The sequence below is a fragment of the Centruroides vittatus genome, unplaced genomic scaffold (genome assembly GCF_030686945.1).
Source record: "Centruroides vittatus isolate TY-2023 unplaced genomic scaffold, ASM3068694v2 contig_1042, whole genome shotgun sequence".
Classification (NCBI taxonomy): domain Eukaryota; kingdom Metazoa; phylum Arthropoda; class Arachnida; order Scorpiones; family Buthidae; genus Centruroides; species Centruroides vittatus.
In genome coordinates this window covers 756,252-779,021 of record NW_027120674.1, presented here as the reverse complement: position 1 = coordinate 779,021, position 22,770 = coordinate 756,252, and the positions used below count along the sequence as shown (strand labels likewise).

The 22,770-nt window shown below is 30.3% G+C and overlaps 2 protein-coding genes across 7 annotated transcripts in view; one reads left to right on the top strand and one right to left on the bottom strand.

The window, feature by feature from the left end:
• Positions 1-21,270, top strand: part of LOC136969953 (FERM domain-containing protein 4A-like) — a 94,992-nt gene extending 73,722 nt beyond the window's left edge. For all 6 annotated transcript variants that reach the window (XM_067264295.1, XM_067264313.1, XM_067264321.1 and 3 more), the window contains 11 exons: positions 1,295-1,436; positions 4,417-4,561; positions 8,310-8,440; positions 8,516-8,623; positions 10,042-10,188; positions 10,305-10,383; positions 12,170-12,211; positions 13,732-13,823; positions 15,918-16,222; positions 16,294-17,325; positions 20,544-21,270. In XM_067264295.1, the coding sequence (XP_067120396.1) occupies positions 1,295-1,436; positions 4,417-4,561; positions 8,310-8,440; positions 8,516-8,623; positions 10,042-10,188; positions 10,305-10,383; positions 12,170-12,211; positions 13,732-13,823; positions 15,918-16,222; positions 16,294-17,325; positions 20,544-20,685 (2,365 nt within the window). In that variant the 3' untranslated portion in view covers positions 20,686-21,270. The remainder of the gene's footprint in view (positions 1-1,294; positions 1,437-4,416; positions 4,562-8,309; positions 8,441-8,515; positions 8,624-10,041; positions 10,189-10,304; positions 10,384-12,169; positions 12,212-13,731; positions 13,824-15,917; positions 16,223-16,293; positions 17,326-20,543) is intronic.
• On the bottom strand, positions 14,602-15,714 carry LOC136969754 (uncharacterized). Its single transcript, XM_067264030.1, has one exon. The coding sequence runs from the start codon at positions 15,712-15,714 to the stop codon at positions 14,602-14,604; it is 1,113 nt and encodes a 370-aa protein (XP_067120131.1).
• Positions 21,271-22,770: the final 1,500 nt, after the last annotated feature.

Genomic DNA, 22,770 nt, shown 5'->3' with positions numbered 1-22,770 from the left:
CCCCTCTCCTTATCGCTCGTTAAGTGAGTCACTATTTTCTACAATTTGTTTTGCTCATGCAAATTACTCATTATGATAGGTACTTGTTAAGCGATGTTCCACTGTATATAATATAATTTTATTATTATTAGAACTATTTATGAAAGTATCAATTTTAAATCGCATTTAAATACTAGTTCTTTTTTCAATTTTTAGTTTTTCAACTTATATTTCCATCTTGTTACTTTTTCATTTACAATCTGTAGTTGGTTTTTAACTTCCTTACTATCATTTTATATTATATTCAATTCATCTCTAATTGAAGAAATTTGATTACGTGGCCAACAATGATGAGCCACTTAATTAAGTTAATTATTTTAGACCTATGGTCTAAAATAGTTTACTTAATTATTATTTACACTACCAGTATTATTTCTTTAATAATACTCGTATTTTAGTACATTATTAATATTATTGCCAAATTATAGCCCGATGTTATATGACAGTTGAAATGTTTGTATTTTCTTCTATAGGTAAATCTTATATTTACCTGTAGAAGAAAATTAGAAGAATTTAGATAGGAGAATTTAAGTTAATTGACTCCCTGATGTAGTAAGAGAGTTAACTGATTTACAGAAGAAAACTTGTTTATCAATTTTGAGTTCAAATTTGAAGAAGTTTCCTTCTGAGAATTTAGTTTAAGGTGCTCTTCGTAGAGACCAGGATTTGGCTTAATAACAATAAAATAGATTTATGTTAAAACAATCTAATAAATTATTTATATTTTTATTCATTTTAACTCAAAATTGTCTTCAGTCTGAAACTTTCAAGAAACATGTCAGTTATAGAGAAGAATTGAACCATCCCAATAAGGATTATTTTGTTTTCAAATAATTCATTAGTTGATTTTTTAACATAATTGATGATAATATAATTTTTATTTGTTCTTATAATAACTAGAATTTTATATTCCATACAAAGAATTAACTGATTGACTGCTCTTTTAAAATAGCAATGACAATAAGTTATAAATATTCTGGATTTGTGTACTAATTCTAGAATCTGCATTTCAGAATTATTTGTAACTGATTAACAATTGAAATGTGTTAAATTTTCAGTTTATTTTAATTTTGTCATTTCAAAATTAATAGTCTCACAATTTAATGTAAAACATGTTCTCAGTCAGAATCTGTAGGTAGAAAAATATGACAAATTATGTAAATTAATTGAATCAAAACAGATAATTTTTAGATATATATGATGAATGCTTCATAAATTTATTATCAGAATAAATAAGTAACCTGTTTACTTTCAGACTGCCTGCAAATAGAAGAACATTTGGACCTGGAAATGTAACTGTATATGTGTGGTTTACAATTTCTCCAATACTAACAAAGTCAATATGGAGTATGGCTGTATCTCAACATCAGTTTTATTTAGATAGAAAACATGGAAAAGTTAGTTTTAGTTTTCTTTTTAAAATTAAACAAAAATTTGTAAACATTAATAATTTAAAATTTAATTATAATAGTAATATTAAATAAATTCTTGCAGAATTGTTTTTATCATCATATATATTGAATAATATATAACAGGGGTGGCCAACTTTTGTGTACATAAGATCTACTTTTTATCTTAAAAGTGTGTCGTGATCGACTTGTTGTCATAGGCATAGTCTAAGTGGAGAGGGGGAGGTGTGTAATACATACTATGTTTATACACTGTATTTCAGTACGAGGTGCACTCCCGCGAGCTATGGGTAGATAAGCAAAATATATTCAAAACTATTTTTCTATTTTTTAAACCACTTATTAAGTTTTCGAGATATAAGGCTCATAAAAAAATAAATTTCCAGACTCAACTTTTGATATTTGCAGCTACCAGTTCATTCCGTACAGGCGGTACCTAAAAAAATCTTTCAAGATAGATTTTTAGTAACTTACAATATAATTTAATTTTTTTATCAATTGCAATGTATAAGTTGTGGTACTATTTGTTCGTAAATATGAAAAAGTACAGAATGGCTGATAATTTGATTGAAGATTATCATGGAAGAATGATATAAGATTTTTAGATTTATTCTTTGTTAATCTATCGATCGCGGGAGTGCACGTCGTACTGAAACACACTGTATATCTACCTACGTAAAAAACAACATAATTATTTAACGGGCCAAAAGACTCACATTTAGGGGAAATAAAACAACATGAATAATTATTAACAATATTAAAACGAATTAGCTACAGATAAAGACAGATTTGGAATCTATTTTATTACCTTAATAATAATGGGAGAAATAGTAATAATATTGTTAATACATGTACTAAAGAAAAGAAGCTACCGTATGACAGTACCAAATATTCAAGCTAAATGGCTGTGTTTTTCTATGAGTCGAGTCATAACTGCATGCATATTGACTGCGTTTGCTTGTTACGTTCAGGTGTTGCGTTCAGTTACAAGTGTAACACATAAAGTAAAGACATCGCGAGCGGTCGACCAAAATTGGCTTCGTGATCGACTTGTTGGCCACCCCTGATATATAACATGCATTCCATTCCTTCTTGACTGTTTAAGTATATGTTTATATATATTTTTATTTCTCACACAACAAATTATTTGACATTACAAGAAATTTTCTATTTAATGAACTGTATTGTTTGTTAGAAGAGGAAAAGAAATTAATTTGAATCTTTTTCCTATTTTTATGAAAATTCTTCATCATGTCATTGCTGATCTATTTCCATTTATATGCTTTAGAGAAGTAGCTTTTAATGATTGCTAATTGTTAATAATCACTTGATCAATTCTCTAATAATTAGAGTGATTGGTAAATAATCATTCCATGGAAAAATATATTATTACTTTTAAAAATTTACCATTTTAATGTTAATTCAATAATATTATCTTGTGAAAATCGTAGTGACACATTTAGTTACAAAAACCAAGTGGTTTCAAATGGATCTGTATTTGTATTGCTGAAATTTTTATTCAAACTGAAAATATTCTATTATGAGACTAATAGTTTTTTTAGAAATACATATTTTATAAGGAATAAGGTTCAATCTCATTCATAGCCAGTTTACATTTGATCAGTTTAATCTTCAACGCTGCCATCTGCTTATTTTTGAAAGAATTTTTTTTTGTTTTTAAAAAAATAATTATTGCATTGCCACTTATTTCATATTGTACTCAGCCAGCATACCTCAACATGGTATATATATATACCATGCTGAGATATATATATATATATATATATATATCTATTACATATCCTTTTTTTTCAACCTCCGATGGTCCATAAAAAAAAAAAAAAAAGACAAGTGTAAATAACAAAATGAATTTATTACCAAAAGTTAGGTACAAACATGGTTACTTTTTTATGTAATCACCGTGAAGATTGAGGCATTTGTCATATCTGTGGACGAGCTTTTCCCCATCCCCTTGTCATAGAATGTTGCCGCCAATGACTCGAGATGGGCCCTAACATTGTTTTGAAGATCGTCGTTAGTCTCGAACCTCTGCCCTCCTAGTCACTTTTTCTGTTTGGGAAAGAGGTGGAAGTCGCTTGGCGCTAAATCAGTGCTATACGCTGGGTGTTTAAAGGTGGTGAAGACTTCCACCCAGCTATTATCTTCATGTGAGAGTTGATTATCTGTTTAATTATATCAATGACATTAAAAAGCTTTTACATAATACTTGATGATATAAGATAAGTATTTCAACCAATGAAATCATAAATTTTATACCAACAGATTTTTTTAAAATAGATTCTTCAATCACTTAGAGAATAAGTCTACAAGACTTATGTGTTACTCCTTGTGTAATCTATTTAATAGGAAAAAGTCTAAATCTTTTTCATAAGTCTGCACATCAGTCTCCATCAATTCTGTACTTTCTTTTACTTATTAGACTTTATTTTTAAACATGCACATATAATATAAATTTATGATGTAAAGGATATTTACCAGAGAATGTTACATAAAAAATACTGTTCTGATTAGAAAATTAGATAAAATTATGCATTTGTTATTGAGATGCAGAATCTATGGTAATGATAATATAGAATATTTCTTTCTTTAAAGTGCAAGAAAATAATAATTAAAACTAGTTAACAATCACATTGAGGTAGAGAACATTAAAAATTATCATTATCTTCAGATAAATAGGCATTTTTAAGCTAATTATAATTGAATTCTGATAATAAGTCAATAAACAAGTCTCAAAGCATATATTAAACAACCTATAACAATAAGTGGATTCTACTGTATTTAAATTAACTAATATATAAATTATGAAATTGAAAGGTATATGCTTTTTGTAATTTCTAAACATTTTAAATATTAAAATATGCTAAAATTTTTATTATTAACCAATGCTATTAATACTGCATGTAGCACAAGTTTTAATAAATTAATTAATATAATGATTTCTATGCAGACATTACCTCCTGTTGCTCGTAATCTCGGAGATATAGCATCAGAATTATCCAGAAGTGCTCACTCGATATCGTCGTCGTCGGGTTCTCATACTAATCTTAGTCTCAGTGCAAGTTCCCATAGTTTACCAGCTCTTAAATTAGAAGGTTTGTAATTTTTGTTTATACAATTTTGTAAATTCCAAAAAAATTAAAAGCAAACAACTTTTAACAATATGTATAACAGTACATACTGTTAAACTATGATTAATATATTAACTGAATTGCAATTCAGTAAATAAAGATATAAAATTACATATTTAATTGATATTCATTTTATTAATAAATGTGAATTTACATATATATATATAAAGCAGTATGTTTAAATATATTATTTACATTAAGTCAATATAATTAATTTATTAAAAATAAATTTTACTGGTTTACTTACCATAGTAAAATAGTCCAGTCTTTATACAGATTACTTTGAATCAACTGTTATAAAAAATTGCCATTAATTTTAAAGTAATTTTCCACCATAAAAATCTTGTGTGTTTATAGTATAAGGCATTTCCAGTTATTGCAATACATAATTTAAATAATTATAACCAAGTGAAAACTATACTTGGAATAGAGATGCATGACCAGTCATGTGATGCCAAACTTATGTACAGTACTTCATTAGTGAAATAAATGTAATCAAATGAAAAGAAGAATTAATTAAAATTTTAAAAGTTATGATGCATATTTCTAGCATCAGTAATTGTTAGAAAGTTAGAAAAATTATTTCATAAGATGAAAAAAAAATTCATATTTATATTTTATAAGTTTATATAAACATTCAAAAAATTTCATATGATACATTAAATTTCAGCTTAAGTAAAACAAATATCAAATAAAATCCTTAATTTTGAGAAGTTAATATTAAAGATCAGTATTGAGTATCAAAAGTCTATAAATTATTCTAGACACCAACCAAATGCTGAAATTCTATCGGGTTACAATTTCGGCATTTGTTGGTGTCTAGCGATGTTGTTTATATAAATTATTCGACGAGTTAAGATCGGTTACGTGAATTAACAATAGAAAAGAAATAATGCTTCTAACTGTAGTTTTTAGAAATAAAAATCAAATAAGAATGTTAATACAAGACCAAAATTAAGCAATAATGATAATTTTGTACATTTATATACATAATTTGCCTATATAATCACAAACACATATATAGCTCGGTACACATAATAATCAAACATTGGAAATTTCGGGCTACATATATTCTGTAATTCAGTAATTTGGACCAGAGCTAATATTGCTATCTTGTAGTAAATTTAATGGTCATAAATAAATAAATTAATTAGTAAATAGTGTAGAAACATTTGGATGATAAGGAATGGAACTTATCCTACAGCTTCTACAAGCTAAGCAGTGTTAACAATTATATTATGTAAACCTCTGTTTCAATCTTTATCTTCAGATACAGGTAATTTACAATCATAGTACAACTGTACAGTTATATGTAATTTAGATTTATCATGTTTGTCAAAACAAAGATCATAATGGAGATTGAGTTAATGTTTTTGCCCCATTTGTAGGGATCAAATTCTGCTTTAAATATCTGATCTTTTCTTTTACATATTTTAAAATTATTTATAAATGAAGTAATTTAATTCTAATCATTAAATTTATTACAAAATGACAGCATTACCTGTCTTAAATGCCAAATAATTCAGTAAGTAAATTGAATTATAACATAAATGAAACCCGTTGTTTGATTGACATACGAAAGCTATTTCTACTGTGAAATTAGTAGAAACGAAATTATTGTTAACAATAATAAGTTTAAATTTATATTTTGATTAAAAGTTTTTGTCAAATCATTATGAATCTTCTTGATATATAAAGAAGATTGGCACATGCCCGTGTCGCAAAATTTATAGTTTTGCAACATGGGCATGTGCCATTTAATGAAGGAAATATGTTTTCAAGCAAACATCACATTGTTCTTAGAACAAACCTACACTACGTACATATATACTTATTGTACTTCATATATCTTATATGGTAAAACCTGTGTAAACTGGAATTGCACTATATCAAATACTTTTTCCAGTTTGGCAGGTTTTCGTTTTGAACAGGGTTATTTAACATAAAAAGAATAGCTCCATTCCAAAGAATTTTTCCCATTTTATTCAGGTACTGTTTTGGACAGGTTTTACTGTATATCTAAACATAGAAAAGGTACAGGTGGATATGAATCTTTTAGCTCCATTATAATCTTATGGGTTTAAGTAGTGTATACCTGTATTAATAAATCTTAAAAGTGAATTTAACTAAAAAATTCCTAAATACATTATTATTAGGAAACAAAAGGAACTTTTTTAGTTCTTAATTTAAACTATGAACATAAATTGTAATTCTTACATCATTCATCTTCTTTCCAAAAAGTCTCTATACTAAACTTAAAATTTATTCTTTATTAATTTTTAAATTTTTATAAATATTTGTTTACAAATTTAAAATATATATTTTATTATTAAAAGAAGAAAATTTAAAAAAAAAATGTTAGTCATTATACAGTAAAACCTGTCTATGGCGACCGCCCACGGTTCCTTCAAGAAGTGGTCTTTTAGACAGGCGGTGCTGTAATGCCATATTTCCGTATGTATTTTGTGCATTTTTTAGCCATTTCTACTAAGCAAAACTCGAGGTGAGCAAAAATAAGCGAATTTTTTCAACGATAGAGTTATATTGGTATTGTATTTTATTCTTATCGGATAACTCGATTTACAGGAGTTGTGGTGATTGTATAAGACAGATTTAATGCCAATATTTTAAAGATTAATACAGTACTCGCATTTCCTCGATTATAATGCACACTTTCTTTTTTTCTGACTTAATTAATTCAACTCAATTCTTTTCGTTCGCTCCTCAGTTACGCATATTACGTCTTCGATATACAAGTGTGTTGTATTTCTCTATCACTTTGGTTTTGGTTTTTGTTAGTTTAATCTTATTTTAACTTTAAAAATACTGTATTTTTTTAATGTTTAATATTTCCTTAAGTACAATAAGAAAAATTATTAATTAATAATAAAATTTTACTGTTTTATTAATTTTTCTCATAATACGATTTTATTACTTTCTGCAACTGTCCAATGACAATGGCGGAATCGAAGGTTGCCTGTAAAACTGATTTTTGCGTTAATGCATTTATTGTTTTTTGAATATTTTGTGTGCAAAAATTACTTGGATATTATTTTTCTAAAAATATCGTGGAAATAAGGTAGGTTGATACAGAAACTATTTATCGCACATGTACTGTATATGAGCTTCAAAAAAATAAAATAGATTTTATCAAACGATGAGATCAGCCGATTAATTGTATCGTGTACCATATTTTATACCCCTGAGGAAAATACTGTAGGTCCACGGTAAAATAAATTTTGTTTTCCCACAGTTAAACTTCACAGCTGTTGGGATAAACCATTTTCACTTTCTCTGATAACTTTAACACGATTTTCTAACGACAGCACTTTGCATTTTTTTTTCATTTTTTGGACAATTTCAAACAAACTGAAATGAATTTCCTTTGTTGCTAGACTAATTCATTAACACCTGCACCTAATTTCAAGGGTGGGAGAAGTGCCCGAGGTTGGTTTGAACAAGAGTTTAGACCAGATATATTTGCAGAAGTGGTCTCTTATTACAGTTGTTGGATGTTGTTTCGGACCAAAAATCGATGACCGCGGTCGTGCTACACGGGTGGTCGTTTAATACGAGTAACTTATACGAAGACTCTATGTATAAACTATTCCGTGCCAGAAATTTTTGCCCATTTTGACAGGTGCCCGTCGAATGCATGTGGTCGCCTAAACAGTTTTCACTGTATATTAAAAAATTTAAATCGATTTTTTAGGAGATGTGAATGAAGATACAAGAGCTGCTTATGAAGAAGTAATGAAAACTCTTAAATTACAAAAAGAAAATTTAGAAGAAACATTGTATAAAAAATTAGAAGAATTAAAATTTCTTTGCTTCAAAGAAGGTGTAAGATCAAACATTTTTATTTATATTTTAAAATAATTGTTTTAAAATATTTATTTGCTATATCAAAATTATTAGGAACTGATTGGAGAACTTCCTCCAGAAACTCCCATAGAATTGTTTGGAGAGTCTCTAAATACTGGATACACGGTAGATGATATGTTGCTCAAACAAAAAAGTGAAAATGTAAGAAAATAATTTTAATTTTATAAAGTATTTGCCATAAATTAAAATATAACTCAATGTTAGTGTTTATATTTGTTTTTTTTTCTAATCTACAGAAAAATTTGATTATCTTTTCTGAAAGTGAGTTGTTTATTTCAAAATTTCCAGTAAAAAAGTAGTGTGTATGATCAATTTTGCAAAATTTGTTTTACTATCAATGCAGAATCAAAGAAAAACATACATTAGTACTTTAGCTTTTATTACTTAGACTTTATCAGTTAGAATACTTTCATTTATACATTGCACTCTTGCTAATCTGAACCAGCTTAATTATTACATGGGATTGTTCAATTAACAGGGTTATATATAAAGGATAAAAGACCCTAGAACTGGAATTCGGCAAAGGGCTATTCAAATAGATGTATATCAGATGCAGGCCATATTCGTTAGGGAGATCGAGGCTGAAGTTTTAAACGCAAAAACGTGTACGTCGGACGTTCGGCGCCGCTTTCTCGTAAGCCTAGAAGTTTAACGATGGCGTTTGGAATGTCGAGCACGATTCCACCAACTTTTCAAACACCATCGTCAAACTTCTCGACTTACAGGAAAGCAGCGCTCGATGTCCAACGCACATGTTTTTGCGTTTAAAACTTCGGCCTCGACCTCGCTATTATTATTTGGTAAACCTAAACTTACTGTAAACTAAGAAAAAAGGCTCTAACAAAGGCTTATATGATTTATGTAAACAGTTTGAATTGTTTCTGTTTTAATTCCCACAAGATGTTAGAAACATTGATTTTAGAAAGGAAATCTTCAAGGCTGCGGACTGGATAGGAAACCTTAACAGGCCTCGCCTGGCCTGCGGGCCACCAGTTCGTCACCTCTGTTCTAGACAAATAAATATATTCACTGAATTTACACTTGTTAAAATGTATAATATGTATTTTTCAAAATCACAAGTGAATCTGTATAATTAATATTCTGTGATTTCTATTTGTTTTTGATGAAACATTTAACAACATAATGAACAAAATTGGTTCAGATTAGAAAGAATGCATTGTTTTTTTTCATTTTTATTGTGGGCTTGTGATAAATTTGATTTAGTATAGTTTTTCAAGAAGATGAATCGTAACTAAATATTGTAAAGATAAAATGAAAAATTTTAACATAACAGTACATTTTATTATCTAATATTCATTATATTTATCATTAATAATTAAATATTTTTCAGAAATATGGTGAAGTAGTTATATTGAAAATAAACTGTGTAGTATATTAGATATTTAATTTTTTTCTGACTTAATCTTACAAACATAGAAGATTTTATTTAGGATAAATTTTCATATAAATTTGAAAAATTACCTGCTCTAGAGTTTAAAATAAATACATAAATTATTTCTAAACTGTAGACTTAACAATTTATAAATTTTCTTTTTCAGAAAGATGATGAAATTGCTAAATTGGAAATAGACTGTGAAATTCAAAGAAAACTGACAAAGGCTGTATTTAGATTAACAAATGATAGTAAAGCCTCCAAAACTATCAGACGTCAAAGGAAACTGTCGTATCAACAGTCTCAAGCAAAAGTAATTACAACTAATAAATTATAATTTAACATATTATTATAATCATTTTTCATTAAAAATAAACACACGTCATTCATGAAATGGTAAATATTATAAAAGTAACTTTTTTTTTTTAGTTAAAGCAAATAGAAAATCAGCTGTCAGTTATGAAAAAACAAAATGAAGTTAAAGAACAAGAAGTCTCTTCAAGTGAAGGTTGTAAGAGAATCATATTTTATTTAGCATAAAATTTGTATTCAGTTTAAGCAAAGAAAATAATCGATAAATCAAAAAATAAATATTAAAACGACAAAGGCTACTTTCAACTTATACCAAACAAATTATTACGCACATTTTTTTTATTGATAAACTATTACTCAAAAATGTTTTAAATAAATTCATTATTAATTTCAATGTAAGAAGCACAAACTACTTTGGCATAACAATATAATAGAAAGAAAATTATCCCATAGAACATTAAGATGAACTTTCCATGACTTCATAAGCTTATACTAACTGTAAAAATATATCTTTTATGATTCTTTAGTTGTTACTGTTATACAAAAATATTTAACTGAAGAGTAGAAAAGACAATAGGAACCCAAAACAGATATTGTACAGCTATAAAAGCTTACAAAGTAAAGATGGGATTTTGCAAGTGAATTGCTGATTAATAATGGAGAGTTCATCTAAATTTTGTTACTTGCTTTTTAAAGAATTTTATAATTCAACACGATATCAGAATTATTCTGATTTGCTTGTTATTTATGTAGGATCTGGAGAAACAATAATAAACTTATTTACGCACTCTGCGAATTTTGTAGACATAAGCTATATTGCTTAGTAAACTACTTTGTCTTACATTTAAAGAAAGAAAATTGCTTTACAATTTTATTGTAATCTGTTTAATTTATTAATAGTGTGTGAATTTTATCCACATATAAAATTTAAGAATAATTATGATATCATTTTGAAGATTTCAAAATCAAATATATCACAAAGGACATCATTTCATAAGTATTTTGATTAAATTGTGGTAAATGATATAAAACTTTGAGGTGTATATATTAATAGAATTTTTGACTTGGCAGAAGTTGAGTAAAAAATAAAAAGTGATTTTCTTTAAACATTGTTTTTGGAGAATGTTTTGCTTGTAAATATTTATTTGAATCCCTTCCAATCTAGATAATAAAATAAAAACAACTACACTCAAACCTGTTTTTGTGCGGTATAGCAATTTGATTGAATTCATATACCGCACAAAAAAAATCGCACGAAAACAGGTTTGAGTGTAGAACATGCAACTTGAAGAGGAAAGTAAAAAATTTAGAGTTGAATACTTCCAATAATTCTCTTATTGAGGCTCAAGAAATGTCCGATAATGATTTGCTTTGAATGAATTTTTGTAATTCATTACAACTTCTCGACAAAAAATATATTTCGAAAATCAATCGACGATAATTCAATTTCACTTCCATAACCTAAAATCTTTTATTAATTTCGACATTAAATTCACCTTACCCTCTTGGAAGTGCACATCCTCACTTATCCAAAAATCTACTAAACGTTTTCACTTTATCATCAAGGTTGAAGGAGTTCAAATGAATATTTGAAAATAAAAAATTCTCCATAAACATAATGTTAAAGAAAATCATTTTTTACCCAGAGTGAAAAATTCAATTATTTTAGTATTATATGCATCTCAAAGTGCTCTATCATTTACACAATTTTGTCTTTGCTTTTGCAATGTTATAAAAATCCTTCAAAATGACATCCTTTATAATTATAAGTTTTTGATTATGAAATATTAATACACCATTTAAAATTTTCAATAATATATATTATAATTTTGATATATGATCATTACAAACATCAATGCAAAATAAGATGAAATTATGTAGGTATTTTTAAGTATGTTAAAAGTAGAAAGTGTTTTTCAATTAATAGATTTTCTTACCATGAATAATATTTGATGATAAATATTTCTATTACTTTTTTACAGAACAAAACAAAACATTCCTCAGCCAAATTATAAATGAGGATGGTAAGTACTGTAATTTAAATTGAATATTTTTTTGTTTCTTAAATGTTATATTCAATTACAATAAAATAAATTTACAAATTATTCTTTATATTATTCATTTAAAAAATATCTAAGAGATGCTTACAAATTTACTGTCAGAAAATACATTTAGAAGCTTTGACCAATTGAATAAATTTTGTGCCTTTGTCATTCAAACCGATTTTGTTTTAATAGATAACACATTTACAGTATACAGGGTGCATAGGAAAGTCCCTTTAACCGGAAAATTCTTGCGAACGGAGAGAGCTACAGCTATGCAAGTGAGGTAACGGTATAGTAAAGCGACTATGCCCGACCTAATGCAAACGACAGCAGCCAGCGCCCCTAGTGGCGACATTTGGAAGATAGGCAGTGCAAACCAAAAACGAAAACAGATAGAGCAAACTTCCCAATTAGGAAGTTTTAGAGCATCAATTAATAACACACAGTGATAACAAGTTTTTGAACATACTCGACATTAACTTGTTATCACTGTGTGACAGTTTGCCTTTCCATTGTTTTCTGTGTGATGTTATCAAACTGTATTGACATAAGTACATATTTTATGCAATGAATTGTGCATATTTCTTTATACCTGTGGCTATTCCTTTCAAACGTTTACACAAAATGGCGTGCATCGCTTTCGGACATTTTTGGGTATACGGGCAACAATTTATCTTATCCGTGTGAACCACGTGTCATTTTGTACTAATTAATTGATGCTCTAAAACTTTCTAATTGGGAAGTTTGCTCTATCTGTTTTCGTTTTCGATTTGCACTGCCTATCTTCCAAATGTCGCCACTAGGGGCGCTGCTGTCATTTGCATTAGATCGGGCATAGTCGCTTTACTATACCGTTACCTCATTTGCATAGCTGTAGCTCTCTCCGTTCGCAAGAATTTTCCGGTTAAAGAGACTTTCCTATGCCCCCTGTATATCTATTAACATTAGAATATACATGTATAAAGTTTTGTTATAAAATTATTTCTTAGTTATTTTATCTTCATTCATGTAATAATGATGAATTAATTCAGCATTTATTCATTCTAAATGAAAAAAAAATGTAATAGAGTTTTTTGCATTAATTTAGCAGCTTAATATACTTATACAACATTTAAGGGAAGGTTACACACACAAATCTCTCTCTCAGCATTGAAAATAAATATAAATGTAATCACCTAACTTACCTTAGCTTGTACATATTTTTGGATTGTCTTCTTTATTGTTAAAGTTTATAAATGTCTAGGATTAAAATATGTACATTACTTGAATTTGATTTATGTGACATATATAATTACTAAAGTGATTGGTATATATATATATAAGTTATAATTTTTATTAATTGAATTAGGAAACTTATTCATTTTAATTGCTAAAAATATTTAGGAAATGAACTTGTTGGGTGTGTTCTATTAGATATTTTTTAAATGTAACATAATAATGTAGCAATGTATATCGATATAATAAACTGTTAAATGTGAATTAAAATTAATTTTTTTTAGATCCTGTCTTTAAAGAGCATGGAGTGAATCTTTCTAATATTTATGTTGATACGTCTCCTGGAATGAAGGAATCTTGTTCTTTAGATAATCAAGTAAGTCCTACGATTAAATGTAAATTTTAGGAATAAGTCTAAAAACAAATTTTAAATTTTAAACACTAAAAATAATTTTTATCATTAATAATATCAAAATTTAAAGTTTCATATTGCTGAAATTCTGCACAGATTTAAGCACGCTCTAGTTGATGGGACAAAATTAACACTATATTCCACAAAATACTGTATCTAACAAAATTCACAATTATATTTTTTTTTTAAATTTATAGTATCGTAACATTTTTTTATTTTGGCTTTGTATTTTTAATAATGGTTATGCTTATAACAAAAATGCTAATAAGTAGTTACTGTATCAATACATTTATATTGATCAGTGCAGTACTCTTAAAAGCCAAAACAAGCTGGCACATGAGAGCATGCTCTTATTTGCATGGAAATTTTAGTATATATATTTTATTTGAAATTAAGTTTTATTACATGGAAATTATTTAAATTTTTGTCAGAAAAATAGAATTGCTTTCATTCAAAAAGTTATATTTATTACTCTAACTCTTAGATTTAAACATTTCACCAGAAATACTGCAGTAAATTAATAATAATATTTCTTCTTTGAAACCGTGTTTTGTTGATTGTTGGACTATGAACCCAAAGTTGAGTTTTAATTAAACACTTGGCTTTATCTCCATCTTTATTTAGTTGATACGTGCCATTTGCACGTTTCGGGCATAGTGTAATATTTTAATTGACCGACGAGGGGCTCTAAGTATTTTACCAAACAAAATTAACACAAGGTATGGTTCTTACCATTATCATATCATGTGATTATCACATCAAGTGTGATTCTACTCTTTAGTTCTTTGATTATAATCTCTTTTGGATCTATTGGGAGTTTTCGAAAACGATTATCATTTACCAGTTCTTGTTTTTTGCCTTTTACCCAATCGTTATCCACGAGAATAATCTGCTTAGATTTATCTGCTTTGATTATCTGTAATTGGTTATTAAAGACCCTTTGCTCAACATGCCTCATGAGTAACTCTGCCAATACCGCAGAAAGCGGTGAGCCCATGGGGACCCCTTGTTTCTGTAGGTATATCCTCCCATTAAACCGAAAATAATTGTTTTCGGTAATAAAAAGCAAGGCGTCACGTATCTCTAAGACCTGCTGCGCTGTAAAGCACTCCTTGATGAGAAGACTATTTGCAAGCATGACAGCCTCGAACTGAGGAACCGAGGGGTAGAGTGCAACAACATCCAACTTGTAAAAACTATACTCATTACAGGATGAGTTACCCAAGAACGAAGAAATTGATGTTTTTGCTTCAATGGAGGAAGATGTAACCCAGGGGGAAGGAGGCAGGAGCCCACTTAGTAGCTTGGCGAGCACCTTTTCCAGGTGGTAGGTTGGGTGAGTCCTTTTATTAACTAGCGGCCTCAATGGCCAACCCTCCTTATGAGTTTTAACCTCGAAAAAGAGTCTGGGACACGCTACATTTGATGGAGGATCCACGCACCCAGGAAGAGCAGAAATACTAGGAAGAGATATTATTTTCTTAGTCTTCCTAAAAACGGTAGGAGTTGGGTCAGACTGTAAGACTACCGTGTGGGAGTGGTTGAGGAAGTCCGCGGCTCTGGCTAGAAAGTCGTCTTCTTTACATAGGACAAATTTCTTTTCCTTGTCCGAGATCAGAAGCCGTAAATTGGATGTCTCCAAGTACCGCCTTACAAGGTGGCTGTTTACAAAGATACTGCTGTCACTCGTGGAACGCTGTTGAGAAGTGAGCGTTGAAACGATGGAAAGTTCCATACTTGGGAATTTGGTGGCAGCTTGACAGTTCTTGAGCGCCGCTAGGATCGCCGGGACCGCATCCGAAGCACCGGTATCGCGTGGTGGGGGATATACTTGGGTCCCCTTTGTATAATCCATTGTATAACCAAATTTTTTCATTTCTGGACATTTAAGGTCCAAAAACATAAAAAACTTGTGATGTGTTTTTTTTTTTTGACCAATTGCCATACTTTCCCTCTGTCATATATAACAGAGCTGAGAAAGTAAAAATAATGAACACAAAAATAAAGACAATTTATAGCACATTAATCCTTTTTACCTTTTCTTTTTTAAAAATTTAGAATCCTTTGACATCTGCATCATTTTTGTCATCCTACGTTACACCCGGATCGAATTCTGCTCCTCCTAGTCCAACTAAATACAGACACCATACGACCAGATCTTCGAGCTCTCGTCCTTCTACTCCTTCTTCGACAAATAGTGGCAGAGCGTGGAATCAAGCTTTAAACGGCCAAGGATATACTCCGAATTCTGTCTATCAGACTTCTTATCGCAATCAACAATACCCTATATTGTCTAGTTACTCTACCGGTTCGGATTCGAACAGTGGTAGTGCATTATCATTGAAATCGCCTTACCAAAATAGGTATTTTATTTTATTTCTTGTTCATAAAACATACTTTATTCGTCAAATTAAATATATCTCAATTTGTTTAGGTTTGAATCGACTTTAAATATCGAAGGTTCTAATTTGTACAGTGTTCCGACTCAAAGAACTAGTCAAGCATTTGATAGTCAAGATGATATTTTAGCCAATTTTCCCAGCAAAACAGAAGAACCTAATTTCGGTTTGATTTCTAGACACAATAGCCTGGACAGTAGCCGTCGTCACAGTTATAAACATCTTCATCAGTTAAACGATTCGTCGGATGATAAAAATCAAACTAAATCGACTTACGAAAAACACATGAGTTATACAATGGGTGAAAATTTAGGAAAATGTAATCATCATCAGACGTCGCATCAGCATTATCATTCTTCTCTACACTGTGTTCATCATCACTATTATCATCATCACCACCACCACATTAATCATCTTCCTTTGTCAGCAGAGAAAAATTTGTATAGCCTTAATAAAATGGAACAAACTACCATACCTCAAACAAGTACCAAAAGTATGTATCTGTCAACATCTCACCATCAGTACAATCATATGTGCCACACTGGATTAATGACTCAACATGCAACTATTAATGCAATGGTAGAATCTTATGTGCCAAATATTCCCAAAGCTAGTAAAGCCAGTAACGTAGCAACTTCTCCGAGAAACAAAGTAAAAACATGGACGGAAACTTCGTTAGATTCTCCAATTCCTTCTCACAAACCCGAAACGTCGGCGTTCGGATTCAAAAACCACCAACTAAATCCCGAAACATCCATATTTTTGCAGTTACCCGCAGAAAGCAATTTACAAGAAAAAATGTGGACCGGAAACAATTTTGATAAAAAGTTTAATTTACATTCTTCATTTGGTCAAAGGCAAACAAATATCATTTCTCCCGGTCATTTTCAACCTTATTGGGAAGAGACGAAACCTTACGAAATATCAGATTTTTATAAATATAGTGTCAAACACAGAAAGAGTCTTCAACAGAATCAAGAAAAAGCAGAAGATTCTTCACCACAGGATAAAAAACATAATGCTAGTGTAAATGTTGAAAATGCGACAGCGTGTGCTTCTCTGTACAGGTAAATAATTCAATATAATATATTTTTATATAAACAGAAAAATTAATCCAAATTGACAAGCATAAATTAGTAGTAGTATTTAAATTTAAAATAAGAGTAACACTAAGAACAAAGCAGTTTATACAAAGGTATAGACCTTCGCCTCTACAATTTAAGATAAACAAAGGGCTTTATACAAGTTTGAATGTTATTTGCTTTTATAATCGATTTCTTCATAGTTAAGGGAAATGACTGCTTATAATCTTTATATTTTCCTGTATCCTACATACATAAGGCAGAAGAGGGTAAGAGAAAAGGGAGGGGAAGGAGGAGGGATAGGAGATAGACAGTAGAGAAATGTATCCTACAATAACATGGAAGGAGCAACTTTAGTATGCAAGATTAAAGAAGAAAAATGCCTATTTTATATGTAACAGCTTTCAAATATTCAAGTCCACGATGTCATGACGACAAATTATGAAATATCTGCCTCCGACCACAGATCCTACAAATTAATTATTAATAAATATAGATTCTAAAATGTAAATTAGTAATATGATAACTATCCAGTTCTAATTTCATTTGCAAGTTTGTTTACTAATATAAACTAACTCAAGTTCTGAAGTACAGTGGAACCTCGGTTAACGAACTTAATCCGTTCCACGACTCCGTTCATTAGCGAGGTCGAGGTCGAAGTTTTAAACGCGTAAACATGTACGTCAGACATTCGGCGCCGCTTTCCCGTAAGCCCAGAAGTTTGACAATGGCGTTTGGAATGTCGAGCGTGATTCCACTGACTATCCAAACACCATTGTCAAACTTCTGGGCTTACAGGAAAGCGACACCGAACATCTAACGTACACATTTTCGCGTTTAAAACTTCGGCCCCAACCTCGCTATTAGCCGAAGCAATTTTTCCCATAGAAATTAATGCAAATACAATTTATCCATTCTAGCCTCTGAAATTTTTGTAATTTTATTTGTAAAATGGATTTTTCTTTGATGAAAATATAGGAAAACATAGTATCTATCATTACAGCAACAAATATTTAAACTTTATTTAATAAAAGATGTACGGAGCTTAATGCTTGGAAGGGGGAATCCCCTCCTTAAAAGTATCGGGTAGCATTGCATTGGGAGATTCTTCGAGGTGAGGTCTCCTTTGATAAGGAACAAGAAAGTGGTCTAAAGTTGATTATCTTACTCTTTTAATCAAAATTTTTCTAAAATACAATATTGCATTGTTGTTCTTATCACATTGTCATTTTCATCTTTCTCTTTCCTAGGTGCCATATTGATTAAATATATAAATCACAAAACTAAAAAAAGAAGTTTAGCACAAACACTTGGAAAAGCAATGCTTACCTCGTGCACGCCTAACGGCAACCGAACTTTGACACAAAAACCATTACGTTTGTCGTCCAAATTTCGTCCGTTATTCGAGACAAAATTTTTGTAAAATAAAAAGTTTGTTAACCGAGGTTCCACCGTACAGTCTGATCAACCCAGGAAAGCACTCCCCCTTAGGTGATGGACTAGTTTACTGACCATTGCCACCTCTACCCTTAAGGTATGTCGACCAGATGCCAGCCGACTCGTGCTATACCTCACCTTGCAAATGATTAGTAAAGTAGTCCAACGCCTAAGGGGAGTGCCTTCCTGGGTTGGTCAGACAAGACTGGACTTGCTTTCTCATCCATGTGCAGTGATGTCTAGGGTAAAGAACCTTTCATCTTTCATCCATGGTCAGATAATATTTGTATTTTTTCTCCCCCATTCTTAGAATTATTGGGCCTAATTATATTGTGACTTCAGTTTGGAAGTACAATAGTTACTGTACTTTGCTTGGTTATGTCAAAAAATGTAGAAATTGGAGATAACTGAAAGGACATTATTTTTACCAGTGCTGTACTGTAATGGAAATATTGTAAAAACAATTTTCGAACATGCAAATGTTTTGTGAGTTGCCGTACGGTGGTCGTAATTTCTCAATTGTGAATAGGCAAAAGTACAAATACCAAGAGTTATCTGTATTTTGTTTCCACAACATACTATCACTTAAAGAAATGAAAGGTATGCAATTTTGAGGTGTCAAACACAAAAATAACAACGAACTCTAGTTACTGTTTCCAACATAAATCATTAATGTAAATGTAATGCAAAACGTAACTTACCCAGTTTTGTAGCGGCTCGTTGCTTCTACTCGATTACTGGAGCATCTCCGAATAGTCACTTCATACATTGGTTATGCAGGCTTCCGATTCGTCTATTTTTTTTTTATTCTCCAATTGTTATTCATTTTGTGAGGCAGTATGCAATATTGTTGTGATTTCTGTTTTAATCTACTGTTATGTATTTATAAGTTATTATTGCTAAGGACAAGACTTTTTGTCAAATTGGTCTGACAAAATTCATTTGTAAAATAATTAATAGAAAATGAAAAAAATTTTCAGTCTGTCTTTGATTCCTGAATATTTTTGGATATAAATTCCGAAGGAATTTTTCTTCTGTATCAGACTCAATTTTTTAATATGACATATATAAAAATATTCGCTAAAGCCTCTAATAAAAGGTCAACTTCACGTAAAGACTGGGTGTTCCTAAAGTGTTTAAAAAGGACAAAACGCAAAGACATTTATCATTTATTCTAATTTAGTGAATATTTTTTTACATTATTATCATCTTGGCCATTTTATTAAATATTTTTTGATCACAAAAATATCAACTCATATTAATCTTCAAGAAATCATAAAAGAAACACTGTTGGACAGCCAAATATTTCTAGTTAAAACCACAAACATAATCACATTAAGAGTACCCATTCGACACAAAAAGATTAAAACTCGAGTTAACAATTTGAAATATCAAATTCGTGTTCGGCACACAATAAGAAAAGTAGGAATTTATTAATATTTGCTCACGTATAATTTGACCGTTATAGGTTTGGTTCGATTTGATTTATTTGTATACCGTGTGGGTCATCTGCCGAGGGGATACCTTTTATGGAAAACGCCCCTATTTAGGTGTTAGTAACACGAAGAAACCCTGGTAAACTCCACGTGGCCAGTTGCGAACCTGTCACCAACTACCGGTGTTTGGTGTTTCGTCCACTCGGTCACTGGTGGGTCCTAATTCTAAGTGTACCCCCATAATCTTCTGTTAATTTTCGATAAGATAACACTATCCATTTCGTTCGATTTACTCACGGAAATTCTTTTTTATTCTATTAAAAATTTCAGAGAGAACCCTCCCAAGTCGAATCCTCCGGAAGATGGCTACTTCGAGGAAAAACTGGAAACTTCGATCGCCGACGGTTTCCACGAAGAAATGATTGCGTGGTATCAAGATCAAGAGAACATAAACAAGGCCACGCTGGTGTGAAAATACTTTAATCATGTTTTGTAAATAACACTTTAAAACTTGTTTAAAAAGAAATTTTAGAGAATCTACACAATATTGCATTTGATATATGGTTAATAATTGTTGAAAAATACTTTTAAAACAAAACCTTTTAATTCCGGTAGCTGGTTTACCAGAAGAAAAAAGGGGTAACAGATATATTTTAATAGTAGTTTCTCTTGTAAAATGATAGATAACTTTGTGCAAATATTAATTTTAAAATAAAATGCAAAATTCATCTGTACACAGTATTAACAGAATTATTATTATTATTTTCTTCTTCCGATAAATTTATATTTATTATGTTAATTTAAAGATAAAATATTTATTGACACGAGCGCATTCGTTCTTGTAAATATTAACAGGTTAATTGTTAAAAAGGTTGAACGTTTTTCACTCCGACCTCTTTATTACGAATTGTGCTAAATTATGATTCGAGAGGCAATAGTTGGCCAATTGTTATTCATTTTGTGAGGCGGTATGCAATATTGTTGTGATTTCTGTTTTAATCTACTGTTATGTATTTATAAGTTAAATTTGCACCAAAATAAATTATGTATTTTATTACGCTTTGTTTCTTTGTTTAAACCGAATGAATATTTTTTACTCGACCGTTTGATGTGTGAATTTAATTTGGAGTTTTCGGATTCCTGCCGAAATTGCGCGACTTAAGGCCGATTGTAACCTCTTTGGTTATGCACGAGATCTCCAGCAGATGGCATTAACGTGCTTTTTTTTTTTTATAGAAAATCCCTTGCCAGAAATTCTCAGAAACGGAAGTAGATAGAACCATTAACTTCCATTAACGTTAAGGTTTAAGATACTTGGGGATAAAATCAGAGACAAAACGAGTTCTTCTCGAAAGATTCTGGGATGTTTCAATTTCGGGAAATGCAATAAGATGTGTATTTTTACTCCGCAAGTGAGATTTTGTTCAGTCTCGACTGAGGGAACCGTATCTGATCAAGATCAAGAGAAACATAACGTCAGCAAGTTGCTTGACATGACTAAAAAACACACATTAAAGTTGAAAATTTCCAAATATAACTATTTCAATAAGAATTGAGAGGAAGGAGTTGAGCATAACTGCTGTGTTAGCAGTTACGCTCAACTCACATATCACGTAAGCTCTAATTACAATTTCACGTTGACAAAAGGAAATTACATCGGTACAAGCCTGTGTATGCAGTTACAGCACAGGCGACCGAAGAGCTAGGTAACGTGACACCATCTAGTGGGGACGAGGGACATAAATCTCGTTTCTTTTTCTTTGAACTCTGATAACTTTTCTGTAGTTCAGCCGAAATCCACCAAACTCTGCAAAATATTAAGCAACTGTCTGACTTTACATTCCAAAAAAACAGCACCCAAAAATGTCAAAATACTTTTTTGTTAGTAGGTATCAAAGAGGCGTAAGTCAACACTTTCGTTTCACAAATATATCTTTTTTCAGAGTTAATTATATTTTCCAAAAAGTAAATTAAGCACATGCCAGGGTTCTACTGAGCATTTTGACACCAAAATCATCAAAATCTAACAGAATTTTTTTTTTAAAAATTGGACAGGAAAGTGTAAATGTTACCCCAGAAACCTGGGCAAATACGGAAAAAGGTACATCATCATAGGAACAGTTTTTAGAATAAAGTCCTTTCTCTATATGGAAGTAAAAAAAATTCCGGAAAACTGGGACACTGGCAACGTTGATTAATAGTTTTTCCAAATTTAACTGTTAAAACAGAAAACAGCCAAAATGATTACAATAAATAAGTTAAATGACTTACATCCTAACGATAGCAAAAAATATTTTACAGTACTTCATTTTACGTTGACCTTTAACTCCCAAAATTTGTTGGAAAACATATATAATATTTAGGAGACAGCAGCACCAATTATGCCCTAGCAGTTGAATTTTGAAGTTTTTCCCAAAATCAACTATTTGGGACAGTATGATACCAAATTTGATTGAGATTTGCCAAATAGTTTTTTCTACAGAGAGCTGTGAACATCTAATCTTTAACTGTAAGCGCACAGCATATGCAGGATGATCATGTTTTTCAATAATGATAA